The sequence below is a fragment of the Phasianus colchicus genome, chromosome 14, assembly GCF_987193195.1.
Source record: "Phasianus colchicus chromosome 14, bPhaCol1.hap1.1, whole genome shotgun sequence".
Classification (NCBI taxonomy): Eukaryota; Metazoa; Chordata; class Aves; order Galliformes; family Phasianidae; genus Phasianus; species Phasianus colchicus.
The window spans coordinates 7,343,022-7,370,865 of record NC_143449.1 but is presented as its reverse complement, the minus strand read 5'-3'; the positions used below and the strand labels follow the sequence as shown (position 1 = coordinate 7,370,865).

Sequence of the window (27,844 nt, the reverse complement as noted above, 5' to 3'; positions counted from 1 at the left end):
TGTCCTAGCACCTCTAATCAGTAAGGCCCAAGGTGCTTTACAAAAGAGGTTAAAAAAAAAAAAGGTAACTATTCCAATTATCCTCATTAAGTCTGATATCTTTTAGCTTTGGGCAGCTTCTGCAGATAATATAGGTCATAAATAATTAATAGTACAGTCTAATTAAAAGAAATCCCAGTTGTAAACCAGAGGGCCACACTGAAGAAGCCAGTCTTCAAAGGCATGGCCTTGTAACCTAACCTCCCTGATCAGAGCAGTGTCCCATTAGCCTGCAGCTCTTTGCCCTCCTGACCTGTGTGCCCCAGCAGCAGGTACTGCCAGGTGGCTGTGCAGGACCTCAGAGAGGGAGAGGGTCAGGGTGTCTGTGACAAAAAGCATTCTGGTTTGAATAAAGGTCTGGTGTTTAGAGAGCTACCAAAACCCGCAGTCTGAACTTAGTAAAATTAGAGGTGGAATTAATGTAGGTTTTTAGCACAAGAGAAATAATTACTGGAAATCAGAAATGCTGCTCAAACTGGAGTCCAGAAGATAGTTAAAGAAAGTTGTGTCCTGGATCAAGTTCATACGTGACCTAAATAGAAATGACCCCAAAACTCACTCTGAACGCTATCTTTCATTAAAGTTGGATGTGAACTTTCATGTCTGGGAGTTTAGGCTCTAGATGGCTCGTACTAAACTGGATCTCTGTGTTTTACCTGCGTGCCTCCTCTGGAAGCTGACTATCTCAGGACTGCTGTTTATCTGTATAATTCAACAGTAGGGCTGTGTGGGTGAAATTCCTGTTCTCATTCCAAGAACCCGCTGTCACATATTAATTATTCTGTGGCAATATTTGTGCTCTGATTCCTGGTTACACAGCATTCAGTGATGACCTAATTGCAATGTTCTCATTAGCAGAGAAATTTCTGAGTGTGACTTTCTAGTTCACCTTCTCCGTAAGTCGTAATACATTTTACCATCAGTATTGTCACTTTAGCCTGATGTTTTGTGGGGCATCATAAGACATTTGAAGTGCATCTATAACAGCTTCTCACACTACACTGTTGTAACATATAACTTAATTCAGAGAGCAAGCAGACTATCTTGTAGGTGAAAATGGCAAAATCTGAAGAGCTATGTCAGCTTTCTTACTACTGGAGAAATCACACCTGTGTTAGTTTGGTGTTGGGTAATTTCCTTGAAAGGTGGGAATACACAAGCAGCTACAAAGAAAGTTAAAACAGCCAGACTCCTTTTGGATTATCTCTTGCAGAGGTTTAGTCTCAGCCAAGAGATGTTGGTGTAATTTTCAAACTCAAAGGGGTGCTGACTGCAAGTTACATTAACTGAGTCCGTTAGGGCTTAGGAGAGGTTTGATTTTGATCTATCTGTGCTGTAATTTCTTTGTTTGTCAAACCCAAATGTTTTGTGTTAAACTGTAATTGTTTTATATGCATGGAGCTCAGAATAGTAAGGGATGGCTGGAGCTCTAGGAAGTACTGGTGATACTGAACATGGGCTGCATGTGGCAAGAGGGCACCCACAGCAGTAAGGCAGTGGGGCATGCGAGCACTGGGAGTTGCAGAGAGGGAGGATGAGAGCAGGAGAAAGGGGGAAGGGTCAAAGGAAGGAACAGTGTAACATTAGAAACAGTGTATGGGGCAGATGGCCGATTGAAAACCTTGGAAGAGCAGGTCTAGAAGGACTCAGGAAGAAAACTAAACCAGCACAGTCCTGGGTGCCAATTGCAGTGCTTCACGGACAAGGCTTTGCCTTTGCATGTGATAACATTCTTAGAAAAACTTGGTGCCACTTATGGGAGAGGCGAGGGGAGAGGATTCCTGGAAAAGTACGAATACACACAAAGAAGCCTTTGGTTTCTTCCCTTGCACATTTGTAGAGAGCTCACGTCTTTCTCTTACCCCAGGAGACATTCCTATTTCCTTTCATTTACCAGTGTTTGGAAGGCGGAAGGAGATGAGGCACTGTTGGATTCCCTTATTAACTTAATCTGTGGGAAGCCCTACTTAAATCGTTGAATTTCCCAGTCTTGATAGAACGAAGTATTTGTACAGTGAAGTCAAACAGAAGATGGAGGTTCCTGCACAGGGCGGCTTTGACGCTGTTCCAGTCCTGTGCCTGTGACTCTTACGCGTGCATTTCTTTGAAGTCTGAAGCTTAGGAGTCTGCATTAATGATCAAGGGACAGAGCTGAATGCAGAATTCAAATGGTACAAAGGTAAAGGTGTGGATATGAATGTGGAAAGAGAATGTTTAAGAGTAGTCTGGCTGTATGGTTAATATAATAAATAAAAAAAAAGCATGTTAATTTCCTACAGTTACTCAAGTTCTTGAGGCTTTTAGCATCTTCTCATTTAATGTAGATCAATGGTCTCCTGCTGAGTCCTGTCATATTCAAAATATTAACTTCCTTAACAAGTAGAAAACTTGAGGTCTGAAACCTTTAGCTGTTTTGCACGATGGGAAACTTGCTCTGATGCCTTAGGCAGGAATCTGTTCCTCACACAGTGTTTTAGAATGCTCTGCTTGGCATTTGGCTGCTGCTGCTGGCTCTGCTCTGCCAAGTGATCCCTAAACGCTTTCAAAGTTCCTTAGGACTCTCAGTGCATGTGAAGCACTTCTGAAGCTGAGATTTGTCAGGAACAGAATGCATTAGAACAATTATTTCTGACTTTGACTTACGATTGTGTTAAAACTTACCTACTTTCCCACCTTGTTTGTTCATTTTAGGGCTCTCAGCAGTTGCTCTAATTTGGGAACCCTTTACCTTACTTTTTACTTCAAAAACTAAAATAGTCAAAAGGAAAATGCAGCACATCTTGCTGAACTTGGTAGATAGATATCTGTTGCCTTAAACAGTGAAATAGAACCTTAGTTTCAATTTCCAGTATACTATTTCAACTGCTTTTTCCAGAACTCCGCCAGCAAATCAACTCCCCGGTAAGGATTGCTTGAATTGAACTTTGTTGGGGAACCAAAGGATGGACTTTGAGGCTCAATTTTCAATACTTATCTGACCTATAGGGACCTCAATAAGAGATCCTAACATGGTATTTATGTCCTATGCAAGATGGAGCTGCTCCTGAAGCCCTGGCACTAGAAGGTTGGCGTGCTTGCTCTGAGTGTCTCCCAAGTGGTGGATGGGTGCAGACCTAACATGGGTACTCGCCGATGCCCCTTGTGCTCCTCCATCATTCACTTGGCTGTGGATAGGCTGGTGCTCCAGGCTCTGCTCTGAGTGACTGAGACCTCTCTCTGCAGATCAGATTTCCCTATTTAATACCATAGTGTAAATGAGTATTTGTAGATGAGTGTGGGGTCTTTGGATCAGCTATGTCATATAAAGCTCTGACCCAAAGCCCACTGTAGCCCAGCAGAAAACTATCTCTGACATTGCTTTCATGTCCCCAGGAATTAAAAAGACAAATTATTGTAAGCAGTTCCACATGTACTGAGCCTTAGTTCATTAGTTCGAGTATAATGTCTTTCCACAAAACTGAAGAACAAAAAGCTACCTTGAAAAAAATAGCCATCGGGAAGCAGGGCAGCAAAAGCCAAGAAACTTGAGCCCTTTGCTAATGAATACTCTGTCCTTAACTCACATTGTCTCTTTTGTTTCCCACACTTTCATGAGCTGCACATGGATTCAATTTGCCAGTCTTAACCCTTCTTGCTGATGCCTGATCTGTACATAGTTTGGAAACTGGGACAGCTGTCACTTAGGTACTTGAATTTGCTTTTATTGTTATTTTTTTTGCTATTGACGTGTTTGCCCCATGCAGTCTCTGGCATGGATGCAGTGAGGTAGCCCATGGGGTGCAGGCAACGAGTGGGTGCCTGTGGGGAGAGGGAGTGAAGTCTTCTTGGGGAGGAGTGTAACAAGGATGGGCTCAGAGCAGGTTTGCTTGGATTGAAGCACGGTAGCTTCAGGGAGAGATGCCGGTGCTGCACTAGGTCTTCTTTAAAAAGAACTGTTTTTCTTGGCATAGCTGTAAAATTGATGGAAAGTCAGGAAGGAGCCAAGGAAGGGATCTGGCATCATAGGAACTTCTCACACCAACTTGTCTTTGTGCTGCAGCTCAGCAGAAGTGCTTTCTGCAAAGCAAAGCATTAAACATCAGATGTTTATTTGCAACAGTGAAATTTATTCCAGCAAACGATGATTGACTGTAGTAAATACGCTTCTTAGTAATGACTGTATTGTTTCCAGAAACATAACTAGCTCTTAGTTGCTGTTTGCTCAGTTGGTAGGGATCTAATTAATCATCCTCTTACAGCAAAAGTGGCATTTCACATTAAAAAACAATGCATTTTCTTGCCTCATTTCTCCTCTAGATAACTATTGAACAAAGATGACCAGCAGAGAGTGCTGGTGCTCTTCCAGAATCCTGGAAGAAGCTTCTGAAATAGTGTAAAATCAAATCAGATTTTGTTCTGTAATTCTATTTTTAGTTTTTTTTAACATAAAATGCTAATGAACTGTTACTTGATATCTTGCTGCCGCCTCTAATTATGAATCTTTCTGTAGCTCACTAAAGGAGGAAGACTGCTTTCAGAAGAACATTATACACAGAAAAACTGTAATTGCCACTTTTTGAAGCAATTATTTAACAGAATTTTATGGTTTGCTCCAATGCATTTGCCCTCTTTTATACATAGCATTCTCTCTCCTTTTATTCCTTCTCTTTATTTCATGTTCAAAGTAATCTGTTTACTATTCAGCACAGCTTCTGCCTAGTGGAAGAAGGTGGCCCTGTTTCTGCAGGCAGCAGAGCTCTAGCATCTGTGCAATGCTCATCGTATCACTCGGACCGATTTTAGCATCTCCCAAGGCAATGAGAGATTTGTCCCAGCCAAAGCTTACTTTTAGTTGGGCCTCTTCCATGTCTCAGTCTGATTCTGACAGTAATATCAAAAATGAGTTGCAAAACTTGAAATCAAAAAGGGATGCTGCCTGCCTCCCTTGTTTCTGTGGGGTTATCAATGTATTGGCACCTTTACTAGTCCTGGAGATGTGAAAGTGGTTAGGATTTTTGGTATTAAATGAGGCATGTTTTTTCCCCTCATAATCGTTTTGGCCATATCAGCATTATTAAATGGTTTTGTGCAGGATCTGCTGTACATCTCTCTCTCATGTGATTACATACATTCTTTAGTCATCGAGAGCAAACAAAGACCATGTAGAAGTTCGGGCCTCTTTGCCCGATTCATGCATGCCACTCGGATCCAAATCCTTTGGAAGTTTAGGGAATCTCTTAATTAATTTCATCAGAATTTAAGGAGAGATCTCTAGAAAATCATAACAAAGAAAAGCCTTAAGAGACAAGGGAGATGGTCAGCTTTCATGCATCAAGGATCTTACCACGTGATAGACATTAAAGGCGTCCAGGCCCTACAGCAGGAGAATAAGGATCATGTAAGGAAATCTCTTTGCCCCAGACTGGTATTGAAGCCCTTATTTTGTCAAGCTGATACAGTGTAGAGGACTGGACTGTGAATGCAGGTAGAGCAAAGCTGAAACATTTCATTTGTTTCTGATGTAGCTAGCTGTTGTTCAGCATTCTTCCAGTTACACACCTGCTTCCAAAACGGTCCATGAAAAGAGGCCAAGTTTCACGAGTTAGAGGAATTCTTCTTCCCTGGAGTTCCTTAAAAGTCACTCGGACACAACCCTGAGCTGTGTGCCAGGGGATCCTTCTTGAGTAGGGGGTTGGGATGGGTAATCTCCAGAGGTGCCTTCCTGCCTCGAGTGTTCTGTGATTCTGTAACTAAGAGCTTAGAGAGATGGGCAGAGGAGCACTTACTAACTCTTCCTGTTCTTGTGTTTTGAAAAGTAGAGTTTTTCTAGCATTTCCATAAACGTTGTCTTACAATGGTCGATTCTGGTGGTGGTGTATGAATGCTTATCTGTCGTTGCCCCCTGACAGTGAATGAGAACTGGCTTTGCACCTAATGCGAACATGAATTTAATGTAGGGCTATTATTTCACTCAACAGTGAATTTGCAGATTGGACACAGAATTCCCAGCCTTGGTTGTGGAGGGAATGCCTTGTCTGGTCCAGCAGCTCCCTGGCACTTCTCAGCGTTGTTAAGGGTTTATTTTTTACATACCAGAAGAAAAGCTCTGTGAAATTGGCACAGGACCAGGGATGAACAGAAATTAATTTGCACCCCTCTCGCCGTGCTGAATGGATGCGGGATCGGGTGGGGATTCCTGCCTGTAGGCGAGGGATAATGTGAGCAGCTTCCTGAGCTCCAGCTGCTGTGGACAAAGGACACAGAGCGGCAGAGATTCCTGGAGGGAGGAACTTTAAGATGGAGGAATTCTAAAGAATGTGAAGGACAACCTCTTAAAAAATTGTAGGTGGAGCAATTCCAGGTCATCCAAGCGCTTTGTAAGCTTGAGATTGATTTTCCTACTTTGAAATAGCTGCTGTTGTGACACTTCTCTTTTGTGCTTTTTAACACATTGACTGTGACCTCTGCGTGATTGCATAAATTGGCCCCAGTGCTCTGGAACAGTTATTAGGAACCCCTTTCTTGTGTTGTTTCCTGAATTCCCGCATTGTGGCGTGATGTGTGTGTGGAAACTGCTGGCTTCCTCCAGTGGCAGCCGTTCCTCCAGCCTGTGTGTGCCGGGATCCTGGCAGAGGGAGCTGCAGGAGGACAGGATTGTTAGGGAGAGAATCTGCATTTCGTGCATCTTTGTTCTTTTCCAGCTCCGATAAAGCTGTTATCTCCAAGTGTGTGGGCTAAGCACGAGCAGCTAGTGCCCTGTAGAATAAACAGCAGCGAATGACTTGAGGTTAGCGTGCCTCGGGCAAGGCTAGCTGCTCTTCAGTGTCTGAATGAAGCAATATTTTCATCTCCCAATGACTCTACCTTCTCTCTTTACTCCCCACTCTATTTTCTTGCTGCGTGTGGGAGGAAGGCAGGATGTGTGATTGAAGCATAGTTTATAACTCCTTAATTGACTGTAGCTGTGTAATTCCCTTACAAATCCACCCCACAGCATCTAGCAAATATGTGCTTCATTAACTTGTTCTGTCTTCTTTTTTTTTTCTTTTTCTTTTTTGCAAACTCTAAGGTCATGTGATGTTAATGAGTTGTTTACATATGTTTCTGTATTTATTCTGCCAAAGTGTTCCAGTGCATGGAAATCAATTACAGGGGAAAAGAATCAATGTTTATGTATGGCTGCATTTGGGATTTCTGAAGTTTGACTTCCTGAACTTTTTTTTCCAGATTCTTCTTTTAAACAGTAAGAGTTGTGAATGTTGGAAAGGAGTCATTTCCTTTGCACAGCTGAAGGGTCGATGGCTGGACCAGGTTATCTCTTCTCACACGAAGAGCCTGGATGAATTCAAGTCAATAGGCCAAGTTTCACAGCACAGAGATTTGACATGTGGATGCTTTTGGCACGCTGAGTCCTTTGGAAATGGATCGCTAGGCCAAGCCTTACTGAGCAGGCGCTGCTTAATGGGCTCCGTATTGCAGTCAGGTCTTAACATACCTGACCTGCTGCGAGTGTGCTGCAGCTGCTTCTCCATCCCCCTTTGGCTACTTTCTAAAGCCATGTGGCTTCAGAAGAATGTGGGCTGGGAGCTACCACACTGTGCCTGTCCTCCTGTGCCCGCAGCTGGCAGTGACCTCAGCAGGAGGGTCCGGCTGCGCTGCGTGCACAGGTCGGGGAAGGCAGCGGTGCGTGGTGAGGAAGGCAGGGTACCATGGTTTGTACACAAACACGTCTGTGTTGAAGGCCCAGTTTGTTATCTGGCTCTTGTTTAAGGCTGGGGATTTGCCCACGTTACAGCATCAGTCTCAGAGATGGTAAAGGTGCTCACCCCGTTTCAAAACCGGGGCTTTGGCACTCAGCAGCAGGAGTTGGTGTCATGAGAGCAGCGCTGCCCTTTGGCACGAAGTCCTCCATCTCCCTGATGCAGCTGAGATGCTGATCCTCGCAGCCACCTGGGGTCCTTTTACCCCTTCGGGAGGAGGGGGGCACAAGAGAGGCTGGCTCGTGTGTGTGAAGAGCCACGCTGTGTTCTGAGCTAAAATCCTCCAGGAGCTGAAGCCTTCAGTGAAAATCACCTCTGCGTGGTGATTTTTTTACTCCTACGGAGGAAAACGGAGAGGGCTCACAGCCGCCCTCAGGTTTGGCCGTGTCGGGCTGGTAGGGGGCTGCGGACGCTCGGAGCGAGCCTCGAAACAACGCGCGATGGATGTTTTCGTTTTAGGCGGAATGCGATATAGGGGGAACTCCTTTAATATCCCGCCTCTAGGCGGTTGGCCACGTATGCTGGCCGCACTTTCCACTATCTCCAGCGTCCGAGCAGCAGAGCGCTGGGGCGGGCCGTGGGCGGGGCGGGGCGGGCCGCGCTTCCTGCCCGCCCTGCCGGAGTGCCGCCCGCGGGGCGCTCCGCGCACAGAGAGGCGGGAGAGGCGCGGAGCGGAGCTGCGTGCGAGCACCGCGGGACGCCCCTGCCCTGCCCCGCCCTGCCTCGCCGCGCTCGGCCGGCTCAGGTAACCGCGGGGACGAGGCGCGGAGCGGCGGGAGCCCGGCTGTCTGCCCCGGCCGCGATGCTGCGGGCCCCCGCTCCCCGCTGACAGCGCAGCCCGGGACGCGGGGCTGTTCTGCTCGCTCGTTCCGCCGTTGTCGAGGCGCCGAGGGCTGCGCGCACGGCCCGGCTGGCGGCGTCGGAGCGCTGCCCTCCGTCTCGGTCGCCCGTCCGTGAGCGCGTTCGTTTCCAATAAAAAGAAAAGTCGAGCCGCGGATCCGCCTCCCATCGCGTCCCAGCCCCTGCGGAGCCCGGTACGTTTGTGCCGCTAAAATAGTTTGTTTCCCTCTCCGGTTTTATTGACACTGAGGATGAAGAAGGATTTGCAAGCAAAAGTGCCTTGAAGCCAACATCATTTGGAGAGAGCCCTGCAGCTCACCCGTTGGGTCTCGAATTCCACCCTTTGCCCCTGCTGAATCCACTGCTCTGCCCTTTACTCTCCAGGGTAAAAAACCAAACAACAACAAAAACCCGAGGAAAAGAATACCTTTGGCAGCAGGGCAGCTTTGTGTGGCCACCCCGGCGAGCTCCAAGTGTCCAGTTTCTGAAAGGAAGAAAATCCTTTTGTCTTCAGCAGATCAGTAGGTAAGAGACGCGCTCATGGCACAGGGACGCAGCCAGAGCTGAGAGACAGGCCAGCTCTGTGGGCTTTTGGCAATCGTTTCTCTTCTGCAAAGACTGCTCTTCATCTTGCAAACGGACACAAAAAATACCATTTCACCACTGTCACTAAATATTAACTAAAATTAATAGTTGTGTGCTTGTGTGTAATCGGAGAAGCAAAATTTTTTGGAAGGCACTGAAGTGGGTCTGTGTCAGCCACATTTCTTGTGGCTTTCTTTTCAGAAAGCAGTCACTGTTGTGCTTGTTGTAATCCACGTGTCCAGGCTGTCGTTGCTCGCGCTGCTCTGCAGAGAATCATGTACTTTGATATATACATACGTGCAAGTAGGGCTGCTGCCATCAGTTGGGATTTCTCATTCCATGCTGGAGTTTGTTTTCCTATAAGTGCCTTATTCCTTGTGCCACAAGGTGTGGAAGTACTGAGCCTGTAATTAAGGTGTATCCACATCTTATCAGCCTATTGGACATGGCTGGTAACGAGCTTGGCACTGTACAGAGTGAACGTGAAGATATTTTCTTTGTTTTTTGTGTTTTTCAAGTAAGGCTGAAAGCGCAGCAGGGACATGTGCACATAATAACTGGAAGGAGGCCCAGTCTGTGCAGGGAAACATGTTTTGGAGCATACTCCTTTCTCTAGGGGCCAAGTGCTGGATGTGTGCTGTTTTACAAGTGGAAATACCGCTGTGAGTTTCTGATCCTTCTTTCTCCCTCAGCTCTGTCTCTGTCCCCGTTTCCCCTAGGCCAGAGTTCCATTGCTGCCGGGTTTTTGTGCAAGGGAAGAACCTGTGGAATTCACGTGGCTCATAGTTGGACTCCTCCTTTGCAGGGAGGATTGTATTGTTCCCCGTGGAAGCACGCAGCATCCCCCAGCGGGAGGATCTGGCTGTTTATATAGTGAAACTAGCCTTGACATCATGCTCTTCCCCACTGCGTGGGTTGTTCCTGTTGATGATACAGGAAATGCTAAATATCGGTCTGCTCTGCTCCCTGTTCCTTTTTTTTTTTTTTTTTTTCCTGTTCCTTAGGAACTTAGGTGGGAAAAGAGAGTAGAAAAGGTGTGCTGTTCTCCCTGTGAGGGAGGGCAGAAGCTGACAGACCCTCAGAGCTGAGGTGTAAGAGCTTGCCTGGGGCAGGTGTCCAACCCAGCTCCATCAGAGGACAGGACACAGGTTTTGGCTGCTGTCTCACTGTTTTCTGCCACTGTGACTTCTTCTGGTGACCAGGTCTCTCTACCAAACTATAGATGGGATCACAAGGACTATTTTCTCAAGCTTATGCTGCAGCTGCACAAGTGATGGCAACACCACATGGTTGTTCAGGACTGATAGAAAAAAATGAGCCTTACTGCTGAGCCCATGGCCATTTTAAATCTTTGGGTCACATTTGGACCAGGGCTCTCTCATTGACTGCTGCTTCTAGCAGTGGGTTGGTTCACGGCTAGCCCTGGAAAAACTAGTCCTGTGGTAGAAGTCAGGGTTGGGGGTTCATCCACAGTGCTCGATCTCCCTCTTTTTTTCCAAGACTCTTAGTTGCAGCAGAACCTCTATCCTGAAAACATTAATGGGAACCTCAAACACAATGCAGAATGTGTTTTTTTTGCTGTCCTTGAGCAAAGGAAAGGATTCTTGTGAGGAGAGAAGGAGGAGCCTGGTCTCCCTGAACTCACTGTTACTGAGCTATGAGCAGGCAGCAGGGGCCATCCAGTGGGATGTGGGGCTGTGGATTCCTTTGGCGGTGCCAAGACTTCATCATTCTGGTATTGTTTGCATGAAGCATATTTGAGTTGTGGTGGCTGGTTAATGTACTGATACCGTGGTCATTATTCTACCTGCTTGTGGTGATGCACAAGATCGAATTGTGCCATAAACTTAAGGAATCAGAGTATTGCTCTTTTGCAAAGCATATTTGAGTAACTCTGGACTAATGTGTGGCCTGCTTTGCACTGCAGAATGCTGCAGATGCACCACAAGGTTTTCATACGCCTGTGATACGAATGTATAAAAATTCCCTCCAGTCTGTAATGCAGCTCAAAGGGCAGCTGATTTAGATGTGCTTGAGTGTTAAGGTCAGGAGATCACATTCCACAGGTTACTAGATGAAAGTGCTTGAAGAGGGTATAGCATAAATATTTGATTCGTATAGAAGGGATTGGTGCAAATCCTTTTGTTCTTTCTCCAAAGATATTCTGTAGGCAAGGCCCTGGTAGGGGAAAAAAGAACTGACAAAAGCGTGCAACTTCTTTGTGCTGGAGGAAGTAGGACGGAAACATAGTGCATTGTTGAATTCCACAAAAATTCTTCTCTCGGGATACTCCATCTTCAGTAACAGTTAAGAGAACTAATGTTTTTAAATGTGAAATGACTCATAATGCATGAGCTCTTGAAGTTGGGTTTAACATTGTATGCAAACATTGCCAGCTGGTGGGGATCTTTCTGGATAAATAAGAGCTATATTTGTACAAGAAGACTTGAATGATATATTTCAGATGCGTCCTGATTAGCATAAGCCATTCACTTTGTAAAAGTACTGCAAGAATCTCAGAAGTGTAGATAACTTAATATCCTCTTGTTCTCTTTCTCCTGTGCACCAGCAGTCCGACTGCTCTTTTGGTTTATTTACAAGTGAGGTTGCATTGCCTTACTGCTGTGTTTTCTGAGCCATGACAATGAAATTGAGAATCTGCAGTCCCTATGTTCTCCAAACATAAACCTTTCTCCCTCTTTTATCTTTTTTTTTTTTTTAAACTTCCAGTTGAGTTTAATGTGAGTTGTTTTGTTTTGGTAATGTTTTTTTTTGTGTGTTTTTCCAACAACAACAACAAAAACCATGCAACTATTTGACTCTGTACAGCATCCAGCACATGATGCCTTGGCCCCTGGTTCAGACTCACTGTCACTATAATGAAGTAAAATTTCGGCTCATTAAAGGCTTTCTTTTATTAACATAGAGCAAAATCTGGCATAGGTTTTGGTTGTTACCATATCAATGTATATACAGAAATAAGTCTTTAATTCCAAAATTATCAACAGTCCAAGTGTATGTTGATGTAAAATACTTCTAGCTGTGAATAGGTCTGTCTGTTCATACCTTCCTGGGGCGCAGCTCCGGATTGCAGTTCTTGCTTCATTCATACTAACAGCTCTTAAAGAGCTGCAGAACTGTAACCCAATGGAAAGACAAAGCCCAATGTAAGAAAGTTCTTACGTGTTAAGGTTTTGTATTAAACTAACTAAAGCCTGGCTCCAAACACCTGTAAATTATGAGATTCTGTGTGCAGGGTAGAACAGGGTGTGTATTAAGCTCTGTTCTGAATTAGAAAACTCTGACCTCGTTCTTGGCAAAAGATTCTTGGATTATTAGACATTCCCACATTGGGGTGAAGTGTAAATGCTTTCAGAATAAAGTAAGATGCCTGTTTTCCCCCATCCAACTTTTGTTGCACATTCCCATATTTCAGGGTATTTTCAGACACTGGTGAAGAAACTTTCTGAAAGGTTTCCTAACGGAAGCTTCCTAACAGCATTACAGATTTCTTTCCTTGCTATTGTGGACAATATAGTGGGAGTGGAATGTCCTTACTTGCCAATGTTTGCTGCTAGGTATCCCCCCTCCATGGAGACCAGAAGTTTAGAATAGTGTGAGAACAGCCATTCTTGATGACTGGCAAAGAGGCTGAAGGCTCCCTTTCTCCTCTTCTTTCCCCTGAAAAACAAGGGAGAACTTGGATCTCTTGGTTTTTCAGAGAAGTGTTCCAAATTGCCCATTGCCGGGGCTGTAAAGTTACAGGAAGCAGTAGAGGATTTGTCAGAATGATTTAGTCCATTGTGCTGAATCTGGGCCACAAGCAGTTTCTGTGAGCTTGTTTTCTGCTTGCTGGGATTCTTTGCTTCTCTTGCTTTCCAACGTGTAGTTGCTTTTTCGATCAGACTTCTGCCTTCCTCATATGTATGATCTTCTCTCCATGTGTACCCATATATGTCATCTTTGTGCCATGGGCTCTAAGTCATGGTCTTTCTGAACAAGCAGGCGCACAGCTGCCCTGTGAGCCCAGACTGGCTGCAGGAGTTTCACAGTTGTTAACCTGTTAGACAGGAGGGAGCACGTTCCCAACCAGCTCTGGAACGCAGCGCTGGCCGCAGGAAGTCACACCGCAGCCTCTGTGTCGTGGTCGTATCTCCTGCTTCTGTGTAAGCATTTGGTTTGTGCTTTGGGGAGATCTGATGCTGAAGTTGTATCCACATGAAAATGTTGCACTGTTGGGGAGGACAACTCTCGAGTCAGCAGATACCCAAATCTTGCATGTTGCTTGGCTCTCCTGAGTAGTTTTGAAATGTAATTTTCAAGAAAAACATCTCAGCAACTTTGGAGAATAATAGTGTGAAGGAGGCCCTAGGAGCAAGTCATTTTCGAGTATGCAGCATAGTATTTGTCTTGCTTACTATGCCTGTAGGTGAAAGGAGTTTTTCAGGAGTGCTGTAATTTGCATTTACCTAGATACTCAAATTTAATTTTTAAGTAATGATATATTTGAAACTTGCCTGTGTGAATCTGTATGTAAATGGCCATTCAGGGCAAACCAGGCACCTGATTTAAGTGAGAGATGGGTTCATCAGTGATGAATTGGTGAGCAAATAGGAATAGGTAAATGAAAAGAAAAGGTTCTGCACAAAGCACAGAACAAAGAACAAAATGAAAAGACCCATGGAAGCAGAATTCTCAGGGCTTCAATATCCTGTAGTGAGTCACGGCAATGTGAGCACATAGCTTAAGCAGAAGAAGAACCTATGTTGAAGGTTTGTGCAACACCTCAGGATCACAGGTTGTGGTTGTCATTGGTAGCGGTTGTTGCGATTGGTTGTGAGCAGCTCCTCTACTGCTGGTGCTGAAAAACCGAGGGCTCTCCTCCTTCGAAGAACTGAATCTTCCCGTGTTGTTCTGACACACCACCTGCATCCTTGGTCCTGTGGAATAAATGGATAATGCTTATCATACCTATTGCTTTTTTCACTCTTGTGTTGTCTTGTAGAGTGACTTGTTGAGGTTGGTTGTCGAAGCATAAAATAACCTTCAAAACATGTATTTGAAAATCTCTTTGGGAGGTTTTGCAGGTCTTTGGTCATTTTCCTTGAAAACTACTTTTGAAGTGTATCACGTTCATCACTATTGGTTAGCAGATGGAAATGGGGCTCACTGATCTAATAAAACTGGCTGGCATTTGTATCAGCATAATGCCCCTAACGTCTGATTGTAGACTAAGATATTGCTGAGCAGTTCTCTTATATGAATGCCTATGAAATAAGGCAATTTGAGCTTTTGATTAATTAGATCTTCTAGCATCCTCTCTATGTTAGAGTTGCATTGCAGCAATTCTCATTTGTTTTAAAATGCTTTATGTCTCTATACAGCCTATTTTTAAGTAGATTAGTTAACCTTTTAGGATTGTTCTTTGTGACTTTCAGGGTAAGTAATTGCACATTTCAGTGGCTCCTTTCACTTCAGGGTTTGGTGGATTCTCTTCATCTGTTCATCTGGGCAGATCTGTGGCCAGCTGGAGCAAACGGTGCTGCTTCATACTAGGGCTGGCCTTCTGCTGTGGGCTGGGGAGAACAGAGTGGGAAAGCTTCCCCTGGTTTGCTAATTTTTTTTTATTTTTTATTTTTAAAGAACCAAAACTGAAACATCTTCCATATTTTTGGAGACACAGGACATGAAAGCAACGTCAGATAGCCTATAGCAGTGCCCAAGGAATTGGTCATCTGTAGTTCACTGAAATAGTCACAAGTGAATGCTTCTTGTTGCTGTGTACAATTTGTATTAGGTAAAAATGACTTTGAAACTCTTTTTTACTACAGAATAATAAAGATTTAAGAGACTGCGAGCAGTTGCATAGTCCTGTCCACCTTTGGATAAGTCAAGGGAACCTTGAAGAGCAGGAGGAACAGCACTCCAAAGATGCATGAAAATACCAGCCTTTTCCCAATGTTGGGTTAGGATTGGGAGTGGAGTACTTGGATCGTGCTTTAAAAAAATAAATAAATAACAATCTTGGCATCCATGGTGTGCTATGAGCTCCTAATGCTGCCCCACTGCAACTGGAACGTGTATGTGCCTTTCCTAGGGGAATATTGCATAGCTCTAACTCCCTATTTCTGCAGCCGCCAGGAATACTTTGCAAGTGCATCTTCTTCAGCTGTAGATAATATTCTGAGTTCCCTGCCTTCTGCTTGCACAGGTTCTAGGGTGTCCACATCCTTAACATTTAGGCAGAATCTGAACTTAAAACATTTGCTGCTTCAGTCATTATGAAAAATCCTAGTAGTGATGAAGTTTATATTAGCAAGGATGTTTTGCTGAGCAATATACCTCAACACCATTATTTCCCATCATAGCTGCTTCTGCTTTAGAGTGGTTGCTGGAATAGTTACATAGAAAAAAACCAATTCCTGAGTGACACAGCTGTAGCAGCAAAACCATCCATGTGGGCCGGGGCTGAGCCAATCACACTGTGCTAAGATGAGCTTCATAATATCTGCCTCCCAGTGTGGTGGTGAGGCTTAATTAATCATCCTACAAGTAATTAAAGATTTTTACAAGGTGCGCATAGAAAAACCCAAGTGGTTATGATAAAAGAACAACACCCAAACCATTTTTATAACACCTTTGCTTTCTAAAAATGTGATGGTCTAGATATTCAGTTGGGTTTTGCTTTAACAGCGACAAAAAAAAGGCAGTCCGTCTTTTATCCGCTCAGGTCACAGAATGGGCTTGCTCCACAATCCTGGCTCATCCCAGCATTGCAGCAGGGCTTGCTCTCTTCCCGTAGCATCCCAAAGCAGCATTGCCAGCTCAGTCAGGTGAGCAGCAGCTGAGATGTGGGCCGGGATTTCACTGTTTTCCTTTAGTAAGAAAAGAAAAATAGGCAGCCCTTGGAAAAATGATTGCTTTTCTTGCTCTGTGACTATTCCCACTGAATTCTCTAGAACTGCTTTGCAAGATGAAAAGAGTTCCTCCTTTTAAAAAAGGGCTTAACATAGTTTAAATTGTAGTGCTTGAAAAAGCCAGCAAATTCCATGCTAGTGTTAGGCCATGCTGGTTTCTTCCCTACACCCTTCTCTGCCTGCAAGTTTTATTGGTATCAACTCGTGGCACAAATTTTCAGATGTCACGACTGGCATCTGAGGAAAAACAGCCTTAAAGTAGCACCAAAGGGCTACAGCTGTTCCAGGAGTGTTTTCCTCCTGTTTTCAGGGCTTAAGCTTTTGGGTTCAATTTTTGCCTTCATTTTTGATGCAGATGCCGATTGTAATCTTTTTTTTTTTTTTAATCTCGGCAGCAATTAACGCAGCCTGATCCTATCGGTAGGGACAAATGATGCACTGTCAACATTTTGCTCACTTCTGATAATGCACATGAAACTGGTTTGCATGTTTGAAGATTACATTTTACTCTCACATGGTTTCCATTATCTGCGAGCCCTGAGGAGAGGCCTGGACTAAATCAGTGAAGGAATAGAGAAACCACACAATGCAATGAAAACGGTGTGGGGCATTCTTGGGATAGCTGTGGGACAGGGGCTGCTGACGACAGAAGCAGGGCACTGCCTTAGTGCTGGCAGCAGAAAGAAGCAGAGCATTTTACAAAGACAAAACAAAGTTCTATGCTGAATTAAAATTGTGGCTTGGGTTTATGACAAATCCTAAATTCGACAAGGATAATTACTGGAAATCTGTGAAGTCTGAAGCAGATGAATGTTGTTCAGTGTGCGCTGAGAGGCAGACCTCTGAAACAAGACCTGGTGTGACTAAAGCGGTGTAAGCTCGATGGTTTTATCGAGATGACATCTAAAAGGTGAGATCTTGGCCTTTATGAATCTAGCAGCAGAGCTCCTGCTGCCTCTTTTGGAGCTGGTGTTTCATGAAGTATGCAGAAATGGCAGTACGTACTGCTGAAGGGCCATCTGCACTGATGTGTCAATATGCCTGGTAGTGCTGCATAGCAGTTTAAATAAGGGAATGGTATGGTGTATTCACTTTAGAAATATTCCCAGTACAGACAGCTGGATGAATGTACCTAGACTGGTTTTTCTGTTAGAGCAGTGTATTCAGAGTAAGCGTCTCTCTGAGTTTCACTTTCCAAGTTTTATTGAGCATCCTGAAGTTCCATAATGTTCTTATCAAAATGCCTCAAGTCATGAAGCATTTCTATTTATACCAGCTTCTGTATGTCCTCCTTTCCTTTCCTTTCCTTTCCTTTCCTTTCCTTTCCTTTCCTTTCCTTTCCTTTCCTTTCCTTTCCTTTCCTTTCCTTTCCTTTCCCCCAAGCCTAAATTATGTCAGTTAAGATTATATGTACCTCTTTGTGAAGAAATTGATACTTTCCAGTGAGAGAGAAGTAATTCTAAGGCCTTTTGAGTTTTTCCATGGTGCTCTTATTTAGAGGGGCTTTGTTGTGTTGGTATTCTGACTTCTTTCCAAGTCCAAATGACTTGCTGCTTTTCTTTAAAGCCTTCCAGGCTTCCTTGCGCTGTTCTGTGGCCAAGGCCCGGTCCCACAAGCACTGGAGGGGATGGGTGGTGGCTCTGGCAAGGCAGGGCCAAGGTGGGCTCAGGGTCCTTCGAGCTGGGACCAGTGCATGGGTGTTCTGGTGGCTCTCGCTGTCATTGCTGGATGAGCTAATTTAAAGGGTATGTGTACTATTTGCACCCCTCCGGGTGACATTGTTCTTGTTTTTAGTTAAAAGAAGGAAGTTTTTCTTGTTTGCCCAGTGACTCTGTCCCTCTGGTATGAAGATGAGTAATGCTGGCTCTGCTCCATGCACCTGCTTGGTGCCACCCTCCAAGATCACCTGAGACACAGTCAGCAGATCCAGGCAAGCAGGGATGGGATGCTTGAGTGAAAGCCGTGGAAGTACTTATGGCTGGAGCCTAAAAGCTGCTTTTGGCTTGGAGCAGGTACTGAGGCACTGTCGGAGCTGTGGCCTTCATTGTGTGCTGCCCCATGTGTTTGGATATTGGCCTTGGGAACATTTATTCTTAGAGACTATCTCAGTGTGTGTGCTCTCCCTTCCTCCTCCTTGGGTAAGGCTGCCATGAAATGGAGAGCATGCAGTGATAGTCTGGTCTAATTTTTGGACCCCACCCTTATGAGACCTGTGCTCCTAACCATTCAAAGGGAGTGTGTGTGCAGAAGAGCCGTGTTTCCAATGGTCTTACAGGCGTTGTGAATTTTGCGGAATCAAGCAATCTGTGTGCTGAGTTTCGCGTAGGCCGTGTAGTGAGGGCATATTCCTGTTAAACAATGGGTAGCTTAGCGTTTGAGCTGCTCTCTGCTATTGCTCGAGGACTTCACAGGCTGTTCTTTCCATGCTATCTCTGGCTTGTGTTCCCTTTCTCTATTACAGCACGCAGGTATGTTTGGAGATAACTCTGTACCTAAAAAAACAACTTAAGACTTCATCTGACTGATAAGCATCCCATCACCTGTTGGCAGCCAGGCTTAGTATTACATGTATGTGTTTTGTGAAACACAGAATTACTTAGCAAAACCTTCGGGCCCCTTAGAAACTTTCTGTCTGAAGAAGCTACGTTTGATGAGTGCTTGAGTTTGAAATCTGACTGTCACTGGATTGTTCTGTCTGTATATGACTGACACAGAGTTTGGCAGTAAAACTGAAAGTGCTTAACTGTACTGTATAGCTTTTGAGGTGATGAACCTGTTTCTATCCCACCTGATGCGTAAGCTAATTAGCTTCTTGGCTAAGCAGTCACTCCGGGCAAGTATATACAGGCTGCCCTCACAGGGACTCTTGCATTCCTCCTTGTTTCACAAGCTAGAGAGATGCTTCTCTTCGCTTGTGAGGTTATTATTGCTCCACGCAGGTTAATTGTGCTATAGCATTATAGCCACTCATCAAGCAGCGGTGAGTACCTCACTTGTCTAAGCTTGTTTATTTTTATAATACTGAAAAATATTTGCATGCTGTACAGAAATGTGCTGCTTTGGTTCCTTACAGCCTGGCAGCATTATCTTTTTAAAATCTTCATTAATTTCTCTTCCTTATGATGGTCTGGCACGGTTCCTGTGCACAACTGCATGATGTTTCACACAGAAGTTTTTGTTACTACACTTATACACAATGCCCTGCAAAAACTGGCATTTTCTTTGTTAAATAGCACCTGTTAAGCTCCCCTTTGTGATCATTCTCAGCCTCAGCATGGCTGCATCTTGTGTTAGTTCAACCAGTTCTGGGCTAGGGAACATGCAGATAAAAACAGACTGGGGTAATTTCAGGAGTAGGGATTGAGGTAAAATGGTAGGATTATCATCCGTGAGGTATGATGCACAGGAGCAAACTGCCAAATCTTTTCAGCCTGGGAACTTTACACCATGGTGGCTCCTTAGAGTAGAATTGTTTGAAAACTGAATGTCCCACTTGGAAAGCAAAGTTTTGCTAGGCTTTGTGGTTATGAAGAATGTATCATGCAGTGCATAAGCCAGTAGTTTTGCAGAGATTTGGTAGACTGAAATGAACCGAGTGTAGTTAACTATTCAACCCTGTCCATCTTTATAGATTTAGGCTAAACCCAAAAAGATGTCTGCTTAGAATATTTACAGAACCTATCAATTTTCTTCCAACTCTATCCTAAGAACTTTTCCAGTGCACCTCACTAATTTCAGTGCTTGGCACACTAGTATTGAAATTGCAGGAAGAGCCTAACACAGATTGAATTTGGTGTCAAATAAATAGCACATGGGCTTCAGAACCAATGGTACTGTTCATTTTTCTGTTTCGTTACATAAAAAAGCCCTGCTAACTGCTTTGTGCCATGAGTTTCCAACTTGACCAGAAAGCAGATTCCAAGAATGCTGCCACCCAAGTTAATTGCACAAGATTTTCTTTGTTAATTAAAAATAAGAGGGTAGAATTGGAAAAAAGCTAGGCTTCATGCTAACAGTCTTACAGTTAAGACAAAGAGAATCTTTGGTTGGAAAGACAGCGTGGTGCATGTCATAAAAGAAACTGGTTTGTTGGCCAGAGGACCTTCATATTGCATCCCCATCCACCTCTTTCTCTGGATTTCTGAGCTGATTTTTGCATCTGCATTGAAATTGGTAGTATTCATCCCCAGCAGATCCTTGCAGTGTGAACTCTGCCCATCCATCTTCTGATCAGCAGAATGAGTTCATGTGGCTGTGAGGTAGAACGGTGTGTGTGAGATGGTTAGATACAGCACTGCTTCCTTCAGTGTTTACATGAGTTAAGCGTGCACAGATTGCATCTGTCTGTGGAGAAAATCTTTGAGGCAGAGAGGCAAAATCTCAAGCTGGGTTATATCTTTGTATTAAGAAAATAAACACCCCCTCCCTTACATTTTTCCAGTAGAGACAAAAGAAATCTTTGGGTGGAAAGGCAGCATCATATTGCATAATAAAAGCCTTTTTATGCTCTAATAAAATAGGTTGCTTAGGGCAACTTTGGTTTTTTTTTGTTTGTTTTCTTTTTCTTTTAAAAAAAAGGGAGAGAAAAAGAAGAGTCAGTGCTACCAGTTTGGGGGAGAAAGGAATCCTTCACTTTTGTTGTGCAAAACTGGGAAAGGAGGCAAGAAACTGCTCTAGTTATATGCTATCTTAATGCCTGGTTTAAGGTTCTTTGCTGCATATTTGCTGGCAGCTGTTTTCAATATATCCCTCTCGAGCTCAGTCACCAGTTAAGAATTTGACATCAGAAGTTTTTTTCAGCCACCATCTTGAAGTACCACACCACACAACACAGCCTTGTTCCCTGGTTAGATATTGTTCATGTGCCTTGAAATTGCTGTTGACACCTCAAGTATTTAACTTGCAGATGTGAGATAATTTTTGTTGGGCGTGTTGTGTGCTGTAACGAGATGGTGGCAGAAGTATCCACGTCTGCATTCCTCTGCTACGTCTGCTCATTTTATTTTTCACAGCGTTCCAGGAAATTAAGTCAAAGTATACATCCCAGTGAATATTTTTAATTTTGCTGGTTTTAACTGCTTACCCCTACAATACAAACACAGTGTGCACAGCAAGTTCCTCTTCTTTTGCTTCTTTGTCTTTTTGCTTAGGACACCTTTAGTAGTAGATTTAACTACATCTTGAATAACGTACCTAGATGCACATTTTTCTGATTCTCCCCTCAATGGTTAAAGTTTCTTTAGCTCTTTATGTTCAGAAAGGGAAAAGTAACGTAATGAAAGAATGTTTGGGGAATTAGAGCTGGGATCTGCAGTGTATTTCTGGCATAGACTTTGGCAGTGTCTTTTTCTTTCTCTCACTTTCCCAGTCTGTAAAATAAAGCTAATGCTTATATACTGATCGTTCTCAGTCATTTCTGAAGCATAATTTGTAGTAAGTTTATGAAGCACGTAAGCATAGCACCTTTCATCAAAGGATTTCTGCTCTAATTTGCCATATACAGTGCCACAGAAAAAGGAGCTGTAAGCACAGAGTACTGTCATCTGTGCTGCAGCTTTCATTCTTAGCAAAAAAATAAAACAATGGAGTTAAAGAATTAGAGGGTTTTAATCACTGTTTCACTTGGAGGCACAGATGGAACAGAGCATTACTTGGCAACATTTAATCTTGGAGCAGAAATTGTCATGATTAAAGCAGCAGCTGGAGTAGATTGTTAGGGACATGGGGGTTCATTCATCCTAAAGGGATCAGAATTACGGGGCTCTGGGAGAAAACAAGAAACTACAAAGAAAAATATTAAATATGGGCCAAGGTTTGTTATTTCTAGGGTCTCGTCTGCCGATTAAAATGATGTTTTCAATGCTTTCCTCAGAATTATTTTGGAAGCGAGGAGAGTATCAAGTGATCTGTCCCACTGAAGAGGAGACTGAAGCCATCTCTGAGTGGAAATTTTGGACGTGCGGGAGGAAGGCTGTGTCCCCCCATGTGCCAGAACCGCTCCTCCTTCCCAAGGAAGTCAAAGTGAAGGACGTAGGTATGTGCCGCTTCAAACAGGATTTCAGAAGAATCACATTTTTGGCCGTTCAGTAGGGCCCAAATTTGTAGTTAGATGAGGGCTGAGGTGGATTTTACCTTTCTCTTCATTAATATTTGCAGAAGGGTTCTGTCCGCCTGATCCATCGAGGCCTTGTATTCCAGGGGAAGACTTGTGTGGTAGGCAGTCCTGAGAGGGGAAACTGGCTGGTTGTGGAGACCTGGAACGAAGCAAACCTCCAGGTCTCCTGACTCCTGCAGCTCATCCCTGGGTCTGCCAGAGAATGAGCTAGCGTGAGCAAATTGCCTCTTCCTAAGAGACAATGTTGTACAGAAAAAAAGGTGTCAGAAGGTAGTGCCAGAATACCAATGTGTGTTTGTAAAGTATGCTCTGTTCTGAACTGTTCTAGCTCAGAAGTAGCTCTGCTTCTAGTTAAATGCCACAGAGATGTTACTCATTTTGGATATTTCAGCTTATGCAAGGCCAATGGGTATGAGTTTCCTTGACAAACTCCTGACTCTACTGGGAGACTGAGTGAGGGCTAACTGCTGTTGGTTACTGCCTTGAATCTGTTCATTGAGTGTGCTCTTTGAATTTCTCTCATTGGTTCACGGTGTTTTTTCCTGTCACTTGTAGATCTTTTTCTGTGCTTTAGATCAGACAACTATTTTCCTCTTGCATTTGCATGTATGTAGCTGATGATATTAAGATGTGTGAGGATTTGGTTGCCTTTGTATAGCAGGAAGTTAGAGAGTCCTCACTTGCCCCATTATGTACTGTTTTCTGCAGTAGGGAGACTAGGTACTGATCTCACTCTGCGTATATATTAACTCTAAAATTCTGCTGGCTATCCAGGTATTCATTACTTGCTTTAACTGATCTAAACTAAGAGATGCATCTACTTCCTGTGAACCATATACAATCTCAACTGAACTTTTTTTTTTTCCCTTCCTTAAAGCTCACAATTTGCTGATTTCACCCTTTTATCTTTGCCTGCCTGCAAACATGGGGAACTTATTTCACTGTTGATAGCTATAAGTGCAAAACAAACAAGGGTCAGGCATTTTTACCATCATCCTGTGAATTATGGGTCTCCTTTCTCCTGAAAGCAGCCTTGCTGTCTGAGGTATTCAGCCTGTACCCCTGCAGCTTGCAGTCGATTGATATTCCTATAAACTTGCAAGTCACCTTTCATCACCTTCGAGTCTCTGCCCCCTAGCATGCAAGTCTTTCTAAGGTCTAAGGGCCTTAATGACCCTCATTGTTATGGGAACCTTTGGTAATCTAACCTGCCTTCTTATTCTGTATTTTAAGCTATTGCTCTTAAATGTCTTCTGCTTGATCTACTCAGGCGCTAATAACCGTGTCTCCTTTCCTTAGGTCAAGGGCAGCTTTTACATTCCACCCAAAAGGCACCACAGTTTGAGATGAGGAATTCAGAAGAACAAGCAGCTACGACAGTTTTACAACGCCTGCTGCAGGAGCAGCTCAGATACGGAAACCCAAATGACAACCGTAACCTTCTTGCCTTACACCAGCAAGCCACAGGAAATGCCCCCCCTTTCAACAGCACTGGGAGTCCAGCATCTCAGAACGAAGGGCTGAACTCCCAGGACCACCAGCTCGTGACTCATGCTGCCCGTCAGGAGCCCCAGGGCCAGGAAATACAGGTGGACAACAGCATCATGGAGAAGCAGCTCTCCCCGCGACTCCAGAACAGCGAGGATCTCCCGACCTATGAGGAAGCCAAAGTGCAGTCACAGTATTTCAGGGGCCAGCCGCATGCTAGTGTCGGGGCAGCGTTTTATGTAACGGGGGTGACCAACCAAAAAATGAGGACTGAAGGGCGGCCCACAGTTCAGCGGGTGAGCCCAGGGAAGGTCCACCAGGATGAAGGACTTAAGGACCTCAAGCAAGGACACGTCCGTTCCCTGAGTGAGAGGCTGATGCAGCTGTCCTTGGCCACCAGTGGTGTGAAGGCGCACGCGCCTGTCACGAGCGCACCACTCTCCCCTCTCTCTCCACTTTCTCCTCAGCAGTCGAGCGACCCTTATAAAAATTCTGGCTCCAATGAGTTCTACAAGAACTCTGTGCAGCCTCCTTCCCAGCCCAGCATGAAAGGGATGGAGCAGAGAGGTCCTCCTCCGGAGTATCCTTACAAAAATGTGTCCACCCCATCTATGAACTGCAAACCTCAGGACTCGGGGCATTTCTATAGTGATCATCGCGTGAGCCAGCAGGGAAGATCCGATGGGCCTATGATGAGGTATCAACATCCCCCTGAGTATGGGTCAGTCAGGTAAGCAAGATCTTAAAATGGCAGGCAGATAAGAAAAGGAAGCATAAAACTCAGTCCACTGTTTTCACTCCTGAGGTAGACTGTCTTTCAGCAAAGATTTCATCTCTTTTATATGAGACTATGTATTGTGTTCAGCTGCAGACAGTGTCTGGAAGAACTGTGAGCTCTTTCACTGGCTTAGCTAGAGAGACCTGACGCCTTTTAGAAAGGAAAAAAGTGCACAACCAAAAAAAAAAAAAAAAAAAAAAAACAAACCAAACAAAAAACAACAGAACAGCTTGATTTTTATGGCAAGGGAAAGTTTAATGCAGCTCCAGAGCCTTGCAGAAGGCTTGCTTTAAAGAAAGGGGAAAAAAAGGTTGTGGTGTGATTCATTCTAGAAACTTGCAGTTACTTATTGCGGTACTTAAGCTGTGCTTTAATTACATCTGCCAAGGGAAAATATATTTTTTTTTAGGTTCAAGCTGCACCTAAATGCCACATAGGAAAGGAGAAAGTGAGTGAAATCAATAACGATGTGGGGAATAAAAATGGCCAGAGCTTCCCTTAGAGTTTTCCAGATTTTTCAGTGGACCAGCACGTAGGAGTAGAAAGTGGTGTATGCTTTGTTCCTCATTCCAGACTTGCTTGTTTGGCTTTTGTTAATTTTCCTTGCACAATTTGAAATCCCAGCCTGTTCTGGTTCCCTCTAGATTAGAAAGTAGATTTGGTTTGAGCCACGTGCTGATGGCCACATGGGTGAAGATGAAGTTTTATTCAGATGGATTGAAAATATGGCTCTCCTTTACCTGCTTCCTTACTGTCTCATCTCTGTCCAAGGCTGGGGAGAGGGAACTTTGGTATTATGATTTTGGCCTGGCTTTGGATCTAAAAGAGTAATACAAAGGAGCAACGGGAGGGCATTGCTACAGAAGAAAATGGTGAGGTCTCTCTGCATTTGTGTTTGCACATACTGTGTTGTGTTTTGAGGGGAGTGGGAGGAAGAAACCAGTCTGTATTTGGGAACAGTGTCTGAGCTTTGGAGAATTTGAATCTGCTCAGAACCTTCTTAGTCCTATGGGGAGCTATTTTCAGAGTTTGTCCACCATTGTTTGTGATCTGAAATGACTTCAGCAGCATACAAGCCTGATGAAAAGGCCCTTTGATCTGGCTAAATAAATAATAAAGAGGCCAGGAAGAGGGGAAGTAAAGGGTTTGGGGGGGTGGTAATGATTGTCGAAGCTCATTGCAAATCTTTTTGAAAATTCAAAGGCCTCAAATCTGCACGCAGGGGAAGGAAACAGATCCTTAATGCTTGTGCTGCATCAGAAATGCTCCTAATATTAAATATAGTGAGTCTGAGACATTGCCTGCTTGCTGTGCAAGGGAGAGGTATTTGAAAACATGCCAGCAGTCAGCTCCTCTAGACAGGGTGATTTTTGTCTGTATTGGATGGATCCTGGCTGCTTGGAAAAAAGAGGGGGGAGGAGGAGAAAGGTTCAGCTGGCGAGGTTTCCAGTAGGGGAAGCAACTGAAATTTGTCTTCAAAGCACTGGGAATCTAATGAGGTTACTTTTTAACCTAAATAGCTGTACAGAGAAGAGGTTTCCTTTGCAAGCAAATGCTGAAGCAGTAGAACAATTGCAAGACTAATCCATAAATTACAGAGCAGCGTAGTGAAGGAAAGGAGTGAGTTCTCTCCCATATTAAGAGAAACAGCCATTTAGACAAGAAACCTTCTCTGCTACCAAAGGTGCAGCTGGGCAGTGGCACGAGCGTTTTAAAGGCACATGATTGTGAGGAGTGTGTTTGCCTGGCACCTGGCAGTGCGTCTTCGCAGCCTCTCTGCGAAGAAGACTCTGATAAAGTATTTTCAGCCACAGCAGCTTTCCTGGGCTGCAGCTCTGTTTATCAAGATTAATTGGGATTGGTAAACGTGTGCATTTTTTGAACTGCACGTCAAGGAAACAAAGCCCCTTCTTTCTGCTGGTGAAGCCACACCCTTTTCTGCGGGTTTTCCCCTCATTGTTCAGGGGAATTTGAGGGTGACCTAACGATGTGGTTAAATAAAACCCGTTGAGCAAGATAAACATTGGGGAATTCACAACATTCTCATGCTTCGCCCTCCCCGCTCTGGGAAAGGAATAGGCTGTGTGGTAAGTTTAAACCAGTCTGCAAACAGTTTGCCTCACCTGCTCCTGGGCGGCGTAAGTTTGGGAACACATATGTGTTCGTAGCAATGTTGGTTTAATGTAAATACTGGGCATGCCAGGGGCATCTGTGCTGCTATTTGGAAATTGTAAAGTTCAGAAGAGGACTGGCTGCATGCAAAGCTCCAGAATCCCATTCTCTCCTTAATCTCTCCATTGTACCTCAGCACCAGTGATGCCACGAACATTGAGGTCTAAGAGGAGCCCTGGCCTCGGCGTGCTGTGGTCGTGTCCCCTATGGCACAACTGGGGCAAAGGGGCTGCTTGGATTCAGCCTTGTACACAGAGGCGTCTTGCTGCCTCCAGTTCCAGCGCCATCCCCTGCCCAAGTGACTGAGTGCTGCTGGGATTAATCCCGCTGACTGCACAGAAACTTTTTAAGAGTTTGTCTCATAATTAGTAAATCCCTTCTGTGTCCCACGTTCCCCTGAGCAGCATCAAAGCGGGGATAATCAGGTACGGCATGGAGGCAGAACAAAACCACATCAGTTTGATTTCAGCCGCCTGGCTGAACGGAGCCTGCTCCCTCCTGCACTCTGTGTCCTGGCTCACAAGGAGGGCTGGAGGCAGTGGGGACCTGAGATGGCTTGAGCTTGATGTAGCAGGAGAAGCCGGGAAGGCAGAAATGGTTTTTAACAAGCCAGAGACCTTTCCTGATCTCTTCATTTTTCTGCCCTCCCCGCTTTGCTCCTCTGCGCGTAGATCTTCTGCATGGCTTGGTTCCTGCAATCCTGGCAGCCTCGGCACTCCTGTTGGCTGGGTTTGCTTGCAGAGCCATATCTCTATCTTTGTGACTTAAAAGCTAATGTGACCCTTGTAGTTGCAGAGCCATAAATCCACAGTTGTACTTGGCCCGCGTGGCGTGTTTCTCCAGTGTTTGCCAGGGACTGTAAAGGAAGCGGAGATTGTTGTGTCATAGCATTCAAAATGAAGTGGCCCTTAAAGTTCTTTTCTCAAGCTTAAACATTTCTAGGAATTATTGCAGGCTTGTTTTCAGTGTTTGGGGTGTTTATGACAGCAAGGCAAATTGAAAGATACTGAGTAATTTTGTTTCTCAAGTATTTCAAGAGACTCTCTGCATTTTTGCGTGATATAATTGCAATTACTGCTGCAGGTTACCTGGGGACAGTTTCTCTCATGGAGAAAAGTTTCTGCTACCTTTCTATCAACAATTCTGTTAAGTGACCCCAGGAGTGATTTGT

General features: G+C 44.4%; 1 protein-coding gene across 6 annotated transcripts in view; it reads left to right on the top strand.

Moving 5' to 3' along the window:
* AMOT (angiomotin) overlaps positions 1–27,844 on the top strand; it is a 61,324-nt gene that overhangs the window by 1,461 nt on the left and 32,019 nt on the right. For 2 of the 6 annotated variants that reach the window (XM_031594457.2, XM_090150113.1), the window contains exons 2-3: positions 21,993–22,154; positions 23,535–24,453. In XM_031594457.2, the coding sequence (XP_031450317.1) occupies positions 23,582–24,453 (872 nt within the window). In that variant the 5' untranslated portion in view covers positions 21,993–22,154; positions 23,535–23,581. Of the gene's footprint in view, positions 1–2,806; positions 3,724–8,437; positions 9,144–21,964; positions 22,155–23,534; positions 24,454–27,844 lie in introns of those variants that run through there. The other 4 variants (XM_090150111.1, XM_090150114.1, XM_031594456.2 and 1 more) reach the window with 4 other exon arrangements.